Source organism: Sinohyriopsis cumingii, chromosome 2 (genome assembly GCF_028554795.1).
Source record: "Sinohyriopsis cumingii isolate HCF-2022 chromosome 2, ASM2855479v2, whole genome shotgun sequence".
NCBI lineage: Eukaryota > Metazoa > Mollusca > Bivalvia > Unionida > Unionidae > Sinohyriopsis > Sinohyriopsis cumingii.
In genome coordinates this window covers 61,143,878-61,161,854 of record NC_142962.1, presented here as the reverse complement: position 1 = coordinate 61,161,854, position 17,977 = coordinate 61,143,878, and the positions used below count along the sequence as shown (strand labels likewise).

General features: G+C 33.1%; 1 protein-coding gene across 1 annotated transcript in view; it reads right to left on the bottom strand.

Moving 5' to 3' along the window:
• Nucleotides 1–16,618, bottom strand: part of LOC149805010 (glycoprotein-N-acetylgalactosamine 3-beta-galactosyltransferase 1-like) — a 54,068-nt gene extending 37,450 nt beyond the window's left edge. The window contains exon 1 of the mRNA XM_089935732.1: nucleotides 16,218–16,618. Coding sequence (XP_089791858.1) covers nucleotides 16,218–16,311 — 94 coding nt within the window. The 5' untranslated portion in view covers nucleotides 16,312–16,618. The remainder of the gene's footprint in view (nucleotides 1–16,217) is intronic.
• Between the last annotated feature and the right edge of the window lie 1,359 nt (nucleotides 16,619–17,977).

Sequence of the window (17,977 nt, the reverse complement as noted above, 5' to 3'; positions counted from 1 at the left end):
ATTTTTACAAAACTCGAATTATTTCCAATGTTAGGTACCAACATCCTGATTTCAAAAATGTATCCATGAAAAAGAAGTTAAATGTTTCTCATTATTAAAAAATGCATGAATCGATTGGCATTACTAGAAACAAAGCCTGGTACATTTCTTGGGCACAATGAAATTTCATTCATACATATCATGCAGATACTCATTGCATATTTAACAATTAATAGAAACGTAACATGTATATATGTTTGCATAATATATTGCGATAATCAGTAAATCCTTTCTCCTTGCCAGTTGTTACAAGATCGCACAAAAGTTCAATGTTAGATGTAAACAGTGTTCCATGAATCTGGCTTACAAAACTATATCCGTGGAGAAAACATTAAATGTCTCTGATAACTTAAACACCTCGACTAGAATTACTGGAATGACAACCGATATCACAGTCTTTCTGCAAAACAGTAAATCAGTATCACGTATTATGCAGAGACATAATAATAAATAAAGCAATGATATTAGATTTGATTATGAATAACCATTTTCCCATATATATATATATATATAAATATATATATATATATATATATATATATATATATATATATATATATATATATATATATATATATATATATATATATATATATATATATATATATATATATATATATATATATATATATTACATTTAGCTAAAATTTCATAGTAAATCTTTTTTTCTTTTTTTCTCTTTAAAATTAGGTAAGATTGCAATTTTGGATGGAAAACGAACCCAGCAACTGGGTTTGAAAACATTATCTGTGATAAGAATTAATTCAAAAGCTGTTGGAACGGGTTAGAACGCAAGCCTCGGATGCGGGAGGTCGCCGGTTCGAACCCCGACCCAGGCATACCAAGGACTTATAAAAATGGTACTATCAGGTACCTTGCTTTGCACTCAGCATTAAGTGGTTAGTGTTATGACTGTTAAACCTGGTGTCAGGATAATGTGTGACTGGGTGGGACATGATACAACATGTCTGCGGCATGATGCCCCAGGGCTAGTCATCACTATAATGTGCCACACTTCAGACATGGTAGAGGTATTATACAAATTGTTAAAGTTACACTAAAAATATTAAAAATTACAAATTTTATTGGATCATCAGCATTCTTATAAATAACTTTTGATAAATATTAGATTCAAAGCTCTGTCAGTAAATCTATGAAATTTCAAGAAGCTTGATACTTTGGTCAAAACAAAAATAAACAATGTCATATCGTTCAGAAAACATTTGTTCAATGATTCACGTTTGAATCTAAGTGTTTGTTTCTAAATTACTGAAATCAACACATTGACGTTAAAAAATCCAGAATTTAAATAACGAAATTCACTTTAATGGCACAAAGATTTAATCGGTTTTTCACGTATACATAAGAAGAAGAAAAGGTCATTGCATGTAATCATATAGTTTTTTAGTAATTGTGCTGACATATTTTTTTATCAAAAAATGATGGTAATCTTCAAAGTAACAAAAACCAAAACTTTTGTCTCTGTAAAATTTTGCTATGTGAAGGACAACATACTGCTGCGCACTAAGCTTTCATTGGCAGATCACGACTATGATATACGCATTAAATATTTCAATGTTTAAATATGAATCTCATTAGAGAAAGAATAAAAGAACACACATGACCGAAAGGGAACTGAACATTTCGATAACATCTAAAGATATTTAAAAGGATCAGAGATCAAATCACTTTTTTAATACTTGTATGACAATTAAACTTGATGGTGTGAGATCCGAAATCGAATCCAAGATAGCGTGAAATCCTTAAATCATCGGAAACTGATCAACGTTTGAACTCATTCTCAGCCTTGTTTGTTGCTGAGGAAATATGTAATATAAATCATTAGAAGAGACTAATAATGAAGACATAATATGAATATAGGTTACTGCTGAAAAATTTGGAACAGTTGACGAATTGATGTTATTACAAAAAAATGCTTCAAACGTCGGAGGTATGTTAACTTACCAGCTATCTACTATTTAAAGTGATGTTTGAAAGTACTAAAAAGTGTCATGAGGCCGGGGAAAAAAGATTCACTAATGTTATTACCTTGAACGAAAGTACTACAAATGCATATAGTACATGAGTAACAATTACGGGTTTACGAACACTTATTCATGTCAATGTTCAACTTCAAAGTTATCACCAGTAATATTTTATTTTTGCAAAGTTAAACACATCTGTATCAACTTTGTTGTAACTGACAAATACAAACCACACGGTGATTGTTCTTAGTTTCAGCACGATTATAATGTTACTGGTAATCTGTTGAAAGAGTTTACACTTTATATTTTATCTATTTAATTTAATCACACTGAAAGGTAATCGGTTACTGCGCGCCTTCCAGTGTGTTCAGCTTAAAATACTATGCTAGGGCAGCAATACTACTATGCTTAGTCATGTTTGGACAAGTCCACAAGGAAGGGATGTTTAGGTTGTTTTCTTAGCGGAGTGTTGTTTGCACACCACGCGCTCTATCTAAATCTAACGGCGCAATTACTAGGAGTTGGTCGTTCATCTTATCTAAGAAGGGATCATCGCTCCGCGTCGTCCCACATCCACTCTGTATATATGTAGCAATCCAAAATAGTATATGTTACTCTAGGATATAGGCCGATAATCAGCCCCTCACCCGTGATGATATTGATATTCGGTTTAGGGGCTGATATCAGCTATTCATTCAAAGATGCATTAATCTCCAGAAAATTTTGGCTGCAAAATTCGGTGTACATTTTATACACTTCCCGGTATTTATCGTGGCTGTATAGCTATCATCGGCTGAAAGGTTCTTTTGGTGACATGTAAATTCTGTTTTCGGAGCAAATCCTATGTTTGTTGACTTGTAAATCCACATGGAATAGTACAAACACCTGTCGTGTGGTCATTTTGAATTTGGCTCTAGATATGGCTGTTACTAATTAAGGGCATGTGTTTAACGTGTACGCGGGTTTGTTCCGGAAAGATCTGAATGCAGCAAAATTGTTCATTGTAATGAACAGGTGACACCATACCCACACATCGTCCATCAGTATCAAGACAGATTTGGGGGTTGATTTATCGGACTAGGTTGGATGCAACAACAAAGAAACAGATCCAATCATATCATTCGTAAAATTTGCATAAGAAGATAGTCTGGTTTAATTGTAGTATCATCGGTAGACAGCGACACGTGTCTTGTGTACATTTCACCAATTTGAATAAGACATACACTATTTTCTTTCAAATCAAGGCTGGTGGACATCAAGTAAGTCATCATATTTAAAACCTGAAGGTAAGTAAGAAGCTCTCTGATTAGTCAATTATTTTTACTTGCTATAGACGGTAACTTTCATTCGCAAGAGAGCAATGGTTCAAAACAGGTTAGGATAGCTTCTTCTGCCAAGGACCAATGTGGAACGAAGTTGATCGATGACCTATAGCTAGCAACTACTCCACGAAGCAAAATGCTAAAGTTTCCACAATTTTAAGCCCAATGAAAATACCAGATTTTTATTGCAAGAAATTAAATCTGATGTAACTCATTATATTTTAATAAATGGAATGTGATTTAACTCATAAGGTTCATAATGTAGCCATTAACACTTATATCTTTACTCTCCATGTACATACCACTACCCTTATTCAGACAAGAAAACACGCTTGCTCTGTCGCAAAACAACCAACGGAAGGTTTTAGAAAATATTATTTTGCTTAGAATCCGATAAGTTCATGATACTTTATTTGTCAGGATTATTAGTTACTTTCTGAGGAGGCTTTAAGGATATTTTGAAAACCTCCGTTCCTCCAACCTCTACCTTCCGTTGTGCCACTGCACCTGCCATGTCTTCTTCTCCAACATATATTTTCTCACATTTTGACATCGTACTGAGATCACACATACGCCAAATATTGTTCTAAACCCTTAAACAACCATACTCCTTCCGTCCCAGTTTATATACCGTCCATTCATGTCAACTTGAAAGCAAAGTTACAACAAAAACTTCAGTGGCGAATCTAAATGAAGACTTTTTCAAGATTACTTTTGGAAAAGGTTTAGTGATACATAAATAATTGAAATTCACAATTTCTTATCAAACAAAGAGGATGTATCCTTGGAACTAACATGAGAGGGCATGTTAATACGAAGTGAAGCTGCATACAAAGTCTTCATTATCTACATGACACAGGTAAGAGAGTAATAATTTGTTGCACACCAGGCATATAGCTAAGAACCCGATCCATCTATTTCTCTCAAGTATACAACTGTGATGTTTATTTTAGTATGATTCATTTGAATCTAGTGTAAACATAACGAGTTTTCATATTACATTTGACTATGCGGATCTCCCCTCGTAGGATGCTTGCATCGTTCTCATTCTTACAAGTGTTTGCTAAGATTGGCGTACAGAAGATATAATACATTGCAGTTATGTACCCATAGAAAGACTTCGGATTAAAAAAAGGACTTGGGGTGGAAATGCAGTCGAATATTTTTTCAACTAGGATAGAAACAACAAAGACAATGCATTAAAAATCGTTGGCGATGAAACTGAGCTTGTAAATAAGTATTATACTGTTATTACATACATTGAATTTTAATAGGTTTCACAATCGGAAATCTTATTCAATCTTTCTGTAATAGGAAACTCATTATCTACTCGAAAAATGTATAAAAATCATACTTTTAGGCCTGCCAGGATTATAGCTAAGAATCCAAACCACAAGCTATGCGCTCTCACCCTCTCTCTCACTCTCTCTCACACACACCCTCTTTCTCTTTCTCTTTCTCACTCTCTCACACACAAACACTCTTTCTCTCTCTCTCTCTCTCTCTCTCTCTCTCTCTCTCTCTCTCTCTCTCTCATCAACACACTGTTTGTTTTTTTACCTTCAAGCATCATTAATTTGAGACGGGTGTAAATGTGAAATGTTTGTATTACAGGTGACTCGGAGAATCATTCTTCTTAATATGATTCGTTTGAAAAAATTTAGAATGAAGGAAGAAAGTGCATTACAGAAAATACCTGGCTGTCAATTTGAGATCATAAGTACTCAATAGACAGTTACATAAATTAAAAAAATCTTAGACGCTTTTAAATCTGAAATCTTTCTCAGCATTCTCAAGAAGAAAACTCATGTTTGTATTCTATTCATTGTTTTTATGTAGTTATAAAGTATTAGACACCCAGCATTCTGGCGTGACGTGAGAAAATTCTGAACATTTTATCATAATTAGTCCCTTTAAAAAATGCTTATATTCAAATGATGCACGAATTCATGAGGTAATATCTCTCTCCCTCCCTCCCTCCCTCCTCTCTCTCTCTCTCTCTCTCTCTCTCTCTCTCTCTCTCTCTCAATATGTGGAAATTCAGAATCAAACATGCTGACACCACAGACTTGGCAACAATTTTTTTTTTCAGGATGCAATTACAAATATTTACGGTCTACAGATCACAACACAAAGTTACTGCACATCTTGCGAAACGATTAATTCACGGACTGAAAGATATCAACAACAAAAAATAAAAAATAAAATAAAACAACAACAACAACAACAACATAATAATAATAATAATAATAACAACAACAACAACAACAATAACAGCAGTGTTCTGAAAATGCAGTTATCATATTGTTACAAACTATGTTTATTTTTTTAGTACTATCGTTATGATCCAAGGATGAGGATGATTTCATGTGTTAGTTCTAGCTGTTAGCCACAGGTAAGAGCGTTAAACTATAAAATAATAACTTTTTTAAACAATTACTTGGATTTAGTTTAAAATTGTAATTTTCTATTCTTTCACATGAATGAATATGTGTTGAACCTTTCGCATATTATAATACTTAAAAAGAGATTTTTTTGTTCCAATCAATATGGCTGGAGGTAAGAACAAATTTCTGCTAATCAGACTCTACATTCATATTTTTTTCTGTTAACCTTAACCTTGAAGCAACAATTCGCTAATGTTACTGTTAACGCTTTTAATTAATCCCTAGGTTCTGGGGCAACGACAAATGTAAGTACCTGACAATGATTATAGCTCTATTCTTCTCATGTATTTTTTCTTGAAACATGTTAGAATTGCACTTACGTATTCACGTGGTTTTAAGGAAATATATAATTACTATTAAAATAAATATGAATTTTGATTGCGTGGGTACGAATTAAAATAGACAATAAAAGATAAATATATCTGCCAAATGCTAATTTAGATAGATCGCATTGTAATATGTATTCATTTATTAGTGTCTGGTATGATCAAAATGAGTGTGTGTGTGTGCGTGTGTGATTTGGATTTTTAACGTTACTTTAAAATATTTTGCAGTCATATCGCTACGAAGTCTGCAGTGTGGCAGTTTATAGTGATGTCTAGCACTGGGGCATCATGCCGCAGACATGTAACATGATGAAGGAAGGGGTTTTTCATTTCTTCTAAGTAAAAAGGTTACACAATTACTATAACCAGTAATATTTTCGTTCTTCACGGTGTGCCTCTTCAATCCTTAAAAATTATATAAAATTTTCTGTATATGCTTAATTTAGTCGGATCGCTCCAGTGGCCTAGTGGTTAGAGCATCGGCATCGAATGGGGGAGGTCGCGGGTTCGAACCCCGGCCGAGTCATACTAAAAACTTACAAAAATGGTACTAACAGCTGAGCTCGCTAGGCACTCAGCATTAAGAAGTTAGTATTAGAACGGGTCGGCCTGGTGTCAGAATAATGTGACTGGGTGAATTGTTTTCCTAAAATTGTTTGTTTAGAAATTATATTTAAATTCAAAACATCGATGATAAATCTGACGAAGGACATTTAACATGTTTCAGCTAATTTTTGGATTTGGTATGTCTCATTCAATGAAATCTGCGCCACATCGCTGCGTTTGGCTCATTAGTCATTCTTCTGTTAATCGAAGAACTTCGTAACTTTTCCCATATTGGATTTGTTTCGGGAAAGGACATGTTATCTCGAAGACTGGTTTTTTCATTAAAGTCAGCAGCTGCGGATCTGATTCAATGGCAAGCCTGTCATTATTTATTTTCTTTTATAAACATGCCAGTCTGTTTGTAAGTAAGCTGGCTATGGGGTATGCGTTGCACTTCTTAAGGGATCCACGGTAATAACGGAATGGAGGAATGGGAACCAGTCTGATAACAAGCAAAATGAATACATTTTGTCTAACTCAAAATAACTTTTATTGAAATGCTAAACAAGATTTCAAAAATGACATATGTTGTGCAGAGTTTCTAAATTTGACTATCATAAGGTGAGCGGTTTCCTGAATCGGTTAATATCTATGCAATCAAATATATCAAGTTTGGACACTTTATTTTCTATAGAGTAATTATTTTCACCATTTTTATATTTCCTTTTTGTGTTACTAAACATTACACTTCAAATATGATCACCTAGGTCTCTACCACCATACCTAATGCTGATGCCACATATGATTTTTTATCCCATCAATTTCATTCAGTGAATGTTTTGAAACTTTGCATCTTGTACTTAACTGGCTCGCACCTACCTTACTTCAGTTTAAAATTTCATGTATTCTGGAGGAATTTTAAGTAATTTCTGTCATTTAATTCTCCTTTTCTGGAGTAAAACATGCACATATTGATAGTCACCTTGACCTTTTTACATTTTTATTGCATACTATGTCAAGGCTGATTATATATTTCAATCATAAATTGAAGAGAGATAAATGGTGATAGCAAACAAGACAACCATTTTTATTGACAAATTTATTTTGATATTTCTTCTTTCTTTCTGAAATAAAGTTAATTTTTTTTAATTTTGCCCTAATTGCATCATTGCTATTTTTGGTGTTCATGAACTTGCAATATAACTTCATGTTCATAAATGTAATCTTTGACAAGCAGAACTACATGCACTGTTTGCTTATGTCTGCATGTATGTCTTTTACCATGCATAGGTCTTTCAAGAAAATCAAGGGTGGATATAGGACTCGCGCTACTAATTTTATAGAGTAATAGAAACCAGCAGGGAATGGGTGAACATAAATTAGAGTATTTTATGGGTTTGGCTGGCCAGGATTGGTTGATACTGAAAGTAAGATTTTAGTAAAAAGATTCTATTGAAAGCATTGCTTAGTTTTAACTGAAAAAAGAGACACTGTTTCATCGATGGAATTTCATTCTTTTTATAGACTTGATTTTGGAAAACCCTTTATTGATTTTGGAAAACCCTTTATTAACCCGACACTTTCGTAAAAACAACTTGTTGGAAAAGCATGTTTCAAACACATATAGATCCAAAACATGCAGTGACTCATGATTTTCTCTACACAGAAGCTATCATCAAGTATATGCCTATACTGATAAATACAGGTTTGATGACGAGCATTCAGAAATATCAAGTTCTTGAATTTTCAATATCTCAATGGTCGCATATAGTTACCATGAGAACCGAATTAGTACTTTGAGTCCTTAATCCTCTCGATGTTGGCCTATCTCTATCTCACTGACTTCAATATGCAGGATTATGTTATTTCGCGTCATTACTACGAACGGGTAAATATGTAACAACAATAATGACAAAAGAATTTTAAAATGTATCATAATCCAATAACATAAATAAGGTCAGCAGAGATACACAAAAGATATACAATGTCATACGGATCCCTTCCAATTAACTTGGATTTAAAACAAGTTTCAATCTAATTGCTATGGTTGTTAATGATTACTTCTGAATGACACTAAAATATTTCCTCTGGGACATAACAGTTGTCCAGTTCAAGCTTGTAAGTCAACCAATAGATAGATAGATAGGTAGTTAGGTAGGTAGATAGATAGATATGTGGATCATGTGATAATACATCTTCTACATTTTTGACAATAGAACAATCAATGAATTTTATAATCACATATTTGAATTACTGGTATGCATGTGTATGTGTGGTAAATGTGCGTCGAAGTGTGTTAGTATGTCTATCTATCTATCTATCTATCTATCTATCGACCTATCAGTCTATCTATCTATATATTGGTTGATGTGTGCACGATTTTAAAAGTGTTCTGTCTCAAGACTCAAGTAGAAATCTCTACAGAAATCACATCGGAGTTTTTCTTTTTCAATTAACTGTAAGTTCGTATTGAAATTTAATTGGGAAAGAAGTAATACCTATAAACTATTCTCCTACCTTCCGTAATTAAATGTTACGATTATTATTCATACTTACATTTTTATACAGCAAAGAAAAACAAAAGAAAGGAAACGAAGAAAATGAATATCACAAGTGCATTATGTACTTGCAGTTATTAGCAATAAAAATGAATAGCACAAGTGCATTAACTACCTGCAGTTATTAGCAATAAAATGATCATCAGTTCTTCAAATGGAAAATGTGTTATAAGTCTACACAGGAATTTGTTTTGAGATCTTGAGTGTACTTACACGAAAGCAGAATAAAAAAGTTTGTCCTGATTGTACACAATAATCGTTGTCTGTCACACTAATGAAAAGTGACACATAAGTAATGAAAAGTGTCACATAAGACTGCTACAAGCTTATTTAATCTATTTGAGATTTACAAAATAAAAGATACGTCTAAACACAAACATATCCATATTTTATATTCATCTGAGTTGTTACTATTATGGTCCACATTAACGTAATCAGATGCTATTAAATTTAGTCCCGCGTCAGATAGTTGTTGCTGTTGTTGTTGTTGTAGGGTTTAACGCCATTTTTCAGCACACGATAGGCTATACATGGCGGCCAGTATTAATGGTGGAGGAAGAACCCGGGAAAACCCCTTAAAGAACCAGTGACCCACGAGAAGCTACTGGCAAGCTTTCTCACATACCCACATTGGCCCCGCGTCAGATAGCGAGAAATGTTTGATTGTACTGTACCCATAATCGGGTGACATGATAAACCAGTTTCTTATCTAATAATAAACTTACTAGTTAGCCGAGAGAGTGCAATGTTAAATCAAAGGCAATATGTGTGTCAGGCCCAAAATAACAGAAACCACTACCATATGTATGTGTGTATCTTCCTGTAAATCTGTTATTTCTGTAAATTCCAAAGGAGTCTAAACAGTGTCTAAACTTTGATTCCCGGCACAGTGTAAAAGGAAAGAAAATAACTTACTGTGTGTGCATAATTAAGCCCTAAATGATACAATAAGACCGATAAATACTTACAATTAGGTATTACCATTTTACGCAGATTTAATGGTATTTACTTCAATAACTTGCACATTTAATGTAATACTCATTATAGTTATGAAACGAATCATCTACAGTAAAACATCTCTGCATCATGATGTCTATAGCTATAAATCGCTTTTGCAATTTAATGTTAAATACACTTTCTGCTCTGCTCTGATTGGATAAAAGACGAACATTGGCGAGACTTATTGCTTTAAGAATTCACCATGAGGGTTTGTTGGTATTCAAGGTGATTATTTAATCAGGTAAAGCGTAGCCGACTTCTGTGCCGCGTTGAAAATCTACAGTTATTTTACACACAGGACTCAGTTAATGGCATCAAATTAAAGATAAAGTTAACGCAATTGTGTAAACTCTGATTAATATAAAATATGGATATGTTTCCGGTGCGGCGGTTCCCTTTGTCCAGCAGCAAGACACAGTAAAAATTGAATTGTTTAATTATGTTTCGTGTGCTAATCGCATTGTTAAAGTGTCTCTTGGGGTAAAAATTAATACAGTATGCAACAATAATTGTGACTGGTTCAGTGAGAAATATATTATTGTAAGATTCGAAGGGTCCAATGGAGCCTTATTATCAAGCGAATGCGCGAGGTTGGTTTGTGGTTAATGTTTGCCATTATTTCCAAGGGCCTCAAAACAACAGGCGTTGTCAACGAAAGAGTTCTTCAACGCGTAAATACCACAAATAATTTTCTCTGATGATCTAGCATCACGCATTCACGAGACCCTAACTTAAAACTTGCTTGGCTTCAGATTCGTAACACTGATCAGTACGCTATTCCAAACCGCAGACATGTATGTAATTCAGTGTACTAAGAAACACGAACCAAACACCGAATACACAGAAACATTATTTCCTCAAATGACCAAACACTTATGTGTTAGAATATGACGAATAAATATTAAAAGCTAAACAAAACCAACACATAAAAAACAAGTAAAATACATAAAGTTCTACTTTAGAATATAATGAGAATGAGAATATATAATGAGAATGAGAATCCATTTTGCAAGACTAAGCTATACCACCATAAAACTGTGTTGTGAATCGGACCAGAGTATTTAGTGACGTTACAACTTTATCCATCATGTCGAATCTGGTAGTCCAAACTAGAGACAAGAATATTCGAAATTTTAACGTGACATATTTAAATAGCCCCAGTAGATTTTAATACAAGTTTGGATTTTATTTACGTTCAGTTAGTACATTTATTCCAAGCACAATTTAAAATTAGACTTGGTTTTCTTTTTTAAAAAATGACCCTTAAATTTAATTTGCATACACTTTAATTTAAAGAGATTTGTAATTTGAATCTCATGTACTCTGAGTGTTTTATGGTTAACAATCGCGTATGGTGTCATTGATCACGGACCAGACCTTGACATTCAGGATGTATACGTGCAGTATCTAGACCTGATGTGTCAGCTGTATAAAGGGTGATTCCATTATCTCAAAATACATTCAAAACTAACAGGAATGAGCTGAAATATGACATACTAACCGAAACGCTTGACCCCCAAAAATAGCCTAAAAGTGTTGTATGAATACTACACTCCCGTAGCAGTATGTCTGTGCACAATATTTCATCCCTTCACCCGAAAGAATATTCGACGGGCTTTAAGTTAGCAGGTAGTATGCCATATTGCTCGTGATGCTAACCATTTTCCTATGTAAAGAATATTACTGAGTTGAAATTAAAAACAAATACAAGAAAAACAACAACAACAACAACCTAAACAATAAAATGAACAAAATAGTATAGGTCAGTTTGAGACTTATAAAGGATAAAGCTTGGTAAATGACGATTTTGACACACACACCCCCCAGTCCAATTCAGATAAATTCCATGCGTATAAAAGAAGTCCATTTTTCTTGCTTAAATATGTGTCTAATTCTCATCTAGGACCGCTTTTAATGAAAAATGACCATTAATAATGCAATGGTTTTCTCCTCCGTTATGGCACATATGTTCGTGGATTAAGGGTTTTTCTTGAAGCTGACTGAAGCAAAAGATTCATCTAAACTTATGCATCTACAAATTAAAATACGTAATAATCATTGATATTTTGTGCAAATCTGTCTTTTTGTTAAGCAACAATGTTTAAATGATTGGTATATTTACATTAAGTACACTCATTTCCTCTGACATCTATTTTCGTTTTCATTTAAAACATTATCTTATCTTTATATTTAAGACTGCCAAAATCTTGGTAAAATAGCCATGAAATGATAATCCATGCATTTCTTAATAAAATAATAAACACACACACAAACCGTGCAGATCTTTTGTACATTCTTAATAACCTGCTGTTTTTGCAGCGTATAATTAAGCGACCAAAAAGGTTTTGTGCATGATCCATGGAGCAAGCTCACGGCCTTACTTTGTTACAAATTTAATATAATTATTAAATTGTGCTAAAATTTGTTTTTTGATAATTATTGCCGTATTTAATGTTTTTATTTCCACGACTTTCTTAACGTAATGTAAGTTTTATTTAATTTATAAATAATGTCTAAGAAATTCAAGTAGATCTTTTATTAATAAAAAAAATATACACCAGGCAGTGCCGGATTACCCATCAAGCACACTAAGCATGTGCTTAGGGCACCAGCCTAACAGGGGCACCAAAAAAAAAAAGGTTGAATGAATTATATATGACCATTTCGATCTGCATGTACGAGTATTTTGATTAGGTATGATGACAACACTGGTATTTTCCCAATTTTTTAGCTTTTGATATTGTTTTTTTTAAAGTTTAACATTTAGTAGAAGGTGAGTGAACCCTACTATTTTCAGTGCTTAGGGTCATGGATGACCTTAATCTCCCTCTATCATCCCACCGCCCAAAAATGTCCAATTTTGGTCCTCAGTGTTGCAGTGTCTTTATAAAAAATGTTTCCCCAGAAAGCTGGGGAAAAAAGAACAAAAGCAGCAGACATATAATAAAAATAGATTTGCTGCAGTAAGCACGAACCCTAAATCCTCCACTATTTTATCGACGTCATTACTAAAGTAAAAATAGCCATCGTTTAATCATTGTTGTATGATCACGTGATATTATCCATAAAGATCATCTATATTCACTGATCAATATAACCATCAAATGGTGCTAGAATTAGCTGTCGGACATATTATTTACCGCGTTTGATACATTTATTTCCACGACCTTATATAAATTTATTTAAAATTTAATTTAATGTCAAGGAAATTAAAGTTGATAAATTATGAATCTCAAGATATACCCCTCAAAAATTTATCTGTTTCAACAACATCCCAGGACTTTCCCTCTGCCACCTTCTGTCCACCAACGGACCCACCCAAAAATGGTCTTGATGTTGCAATGCCTTTTATATGTGTTGTATATATATATATATATATATTATATATATATATATATATATATATATATATATATATATATATATATATATATATATATATATATATTAAACAGAACGTAAACTGGGGTCCCTTGATTCTGTATGATAATACTTCATACTACCAGGCAGAATTATGATATTCATACATAACAATATCATACAGGTTAGAGGATTTTTATTGGTACTGATCAAAGATTCGAACCCAGGTCCGAGGGTAAATGGCGCCCATTAAATCAAGGTATGTAGAATTAATTATTGAGAATTACAAATATACATCAATAAGAATGGAAAGTGCTATAGCAGGATTTTATTGCAGAATGCTTGATAATATTAGGCAGAATTAGTATACAAATGCAAATAATAATATTATTTGTATTAATATAATAATTCTTTCTAATATATATATATATATATATATATATATATATATATATATATATATATATATATATATATATATATATATATATGTGTGTGTGTGTGTGTGTGTGTGTGTGTTTCAAGTTACTAACATGTTCATTGTACCATTGTGCTATTTTATTTGCCCATTCGTCATAGCATCAGTTATTTTTTATTGTTTAAATTATGAAACGTAAAACACACACAACATGGCAGGAAGTTATTCCAAGTCACTGACGGGTAGCAGACGGTAAATAAAGGTTACTAGAAGTAACCGAAAGGAAGAAAATTATACTTGACTAAACCTAAATTTTCTTCCTGTTAGCCGCATGTTGGCATATTTATTGTTTTTTAATCCTTGCCAAAGGACACTTAATTTGTCCTCGATACACAGGAGAAAATAAATATCAAGCTGTAAATAATTATCAAATATTTGGAACGACTGAGACCTCTGCATCAGACAAAATCTTCAAAGAATGTTTGCTAAAACACGATATCATGATTAAGCAACAGTTTGCATTCCTTCCGGACTTTTAACTCTTTAAAAAAAAACACCATAATTGATCATATTAAAGTATTGGCCATGTATAGAAATAATCTGGATCTGTAGAAAAATTGAAGAAAAAAAAATACTCAAATTGGGGAGATTATACTGAGACATTTTTAATGTTGAATTTCAGGCAAAACAAAATAACTGATTGCCGATTTAGTAGCACTACAACTTTACTTTAAAAAAAATTGATTTCTAAAGTTACACACAAACCACTTGATGTAGAACTCTTGAACGTAGTGGACATGTTATGCATTTCTATAAGATACAGGCTATAATAACGTAGTGGACATGTTATGCATTTCTATAAGGTACAGGCTATAATAACGCCCTTTGAAGCGTATATTTGTGTTAGTACATGCTGTACTAAGATACCTGAGTGTCGAGGGTCTACACGGTTCGCTAAGTTATTTCTGTAATGTTTAATTCTAAAATTGAACATCTTTGACAATGGAGGGGCATAGGTTTTTTCATAAACACAAAGTTGTTTCCTTCTTTGCTGTTTTCAATTACCTTTGAACGTGAACGTTTTCAGGAGGTTGTAGGAATGTTGTATCATGACATTAAGCAACAACAATGAAACAATATTCAAACAATATTCCACCAAATCCTGCTGGCACAAGGTAAGATACAGCTATAAATATTAAACAATATGAATGCAACGTTTTACTGTCAAGTGGCAAAAGAAATGGACAAGTATAAAACGCAATCTTCAGGAGAAGCTCGAACCGTAGAAAACAGTTTTACATTTGTACCATCGCGAATGCATATTTACGTATAAGAAAATGTACAATATATAGATAACATTTGACCTGGTGAGGTTCCTTAGGGTAGCAATACGTATATAAAAACACTGCAATTATCTGGAAAGGTGATATACTAAAGAAATTTTAGTATACACATTTTCAATAAAGTTAGACCCAAATTATACAAAATAACCGCGTTCTTCCTATGTATATGACGTAAGTTATACAGAGACAATAATCTGCAAACAATTTGATTTCGTTTAAAAAATCATGAAATCCTAAATAATAAAGGATTTTAAACATTATGTCTCGAGTCAACTTTTCTCTTTTAAACGTAGTTACTTGAACAAAAAGCAGGATACGGTTTTGGTTTCACCCCAATGAGTGCCCTCTACTGTGTGTTTATTCTGCTAAATGACTTCAATTTGTCTCTCAAGTTCGTATGCTTTTATGTATTGTCTCGCTTGTTTTTCATTTTATCTCTAATGTAAATCTTCGTCTCGTAAATCTTATATATTTTCATCAAAAGTCTTCTTATCCGAAATATCGACATACCCCAAATAAGATTCTCTTTTATGACGCTTATGAGATCAATCGGTGAAAACGCAAGGCGAGTTTCTATCATTCTTCAAAAGAAAACCCATTACTGTATTACTCAAAATGTTGTCATTAAACTGTCGTATAAAAGGATTTCTAGTTTTAATTAATAATGGGTTTAACTTGAATATGATTTTGCATATATTTTACGGAAATTCATCAAGTTTAGCTAAGACTTTATGAAGTTCAGAGTTGGAATGCTAACAGGTTTTATTTATATGACTGTTTGCATAACTATGAAATAATACTTAAACGGAGTCATGAAAAACAAAAAAGTTTTTTTTATATATGACTGTATGTAGAAGTATGAAATAATACTTACATGGGGTCATGACAAACCAAAAATTGATGAAAGTAATAATCAATCCACAAATCCAAAGAAAAGAAGACACAGAAAACAAATGTACACGAGACATCGTGCTTAATTCTCCGTCCAAGTTTGTGTGTATATAATAACCAAGTCTTCAATTTTACCGCTAAGTTCCTGCTTATAAATAATCTCCCAAACACAAAGTCGAATCAAACAGGTTCGCAGTTCAAAGTGACACTGGGCAGTTTAATATCAATAATATAACCCAAGTTGGAAGAAAGCACGTCACCTAGAACTCTGATAAGAGTATCTCCAATATTTACATGCATAAACGAAATGTATGAAACTCAAATAATCCGTTATTTGTTGAAAGCTCTTTCTGGAGTTCAGGTCATGTTCAATAACTGGTGATAACATAAGGTAAAGGTATGCCTAATTATTGGAAGATGTCGATATTATTTGCTTGCTTTTTAATTTATGAGCATTAATAATAAGCTCTTAAGGAAATTTTATACATGTATAAGGTCGGTGGCGTGTTCGTCAAGTTTATAAATAGAAATTTTGGGACTCAGATATGACGCATGAATCTTGTACGTGTTTTACACACATTAAATGTTCAGTTTGATATGTTTCTGAAAAATAAACTAAACCTGATAATAAAAAAACTCAAGCAATATTACATCACACTATAAAATTGTAGATACAATTATAGGTATTTCACACATTCAAAATATTTCATGCGTTCATATTTCACTGCGACATTTTACGTATTCCTGATTTGCTAAGCTACAACACCTGGATGAAATTCTTGAATTCCATTTTTGTTTGATGGTGGAGACATGAATCATCCGTGGAGGTGACACGTATGTTTCTCAGGTCAGAGATCTGGCTTGACCGTTGCTATGTACATTGGAAATGTAAGGCAGTGTTTTCAGTGATCGTTATGTCAACGAAAATAATATCTGCTAGGTTTTATCGGGCTGCGATAGTGTGACCTAGAAGTTGGTATATCAACAGATGCAGTTTGGGTAAAGCTTTTGCAGTTGCTGTGCCGAACCACGTTCGATAATAATTTCATTTGTGGAATATCCTTATCGGCATGATTAAATATCATACATAATGGGTCAACCCATCCAGTGAATCTGAGACAGCCGACTGGTTATCAGCGTCATGGGTGACACTGAGTTCACAACTCAATGTAACGAGGGATGAGTGAAATCTAGGTTAAGTGGGGATCAGACCAAATTACATTTGAGAGAGAGAGAGAGAGAGAGAGAGAGAGAGAGAGAGAGAGAGAAGATTAGAGAAAGATAACAATTGATTAAACCTGTTTATGTACCGAAATTAAACATTAAAAATTGCGAATCTTTTACCATCTTTCATAATCACCTTTATCATCACCTTACTTAGAATAGTAGTTGTTGATATGTCCGATTCAAGGTCACCAAATTGTTCTGGTTATACTTCCTTAGAAATTACTTCTTTCAAATGTCTTTGAAGTGTCTAGTATCGTTTTCTCGCGGAGAAGGAGAAGGGGGCGGTGGGCAGTAAATTGATGTTGTCTTGTCCATTAAAAAAATTGTATTGTTCTCACTGACACAGAGTGAACAATGTTGCTGCAATGATGACTTCTACTTATCACAGCTTTATGTATCAATCCTTCACTCAAGTGGATAGTAGTACATCATGTGGTTTGAAATGCTTCGATCTTTAATCTCTACTCCTACATCATATAAAATTTCGTAAAAATTTGAACAATGGGCCTCTTTTGA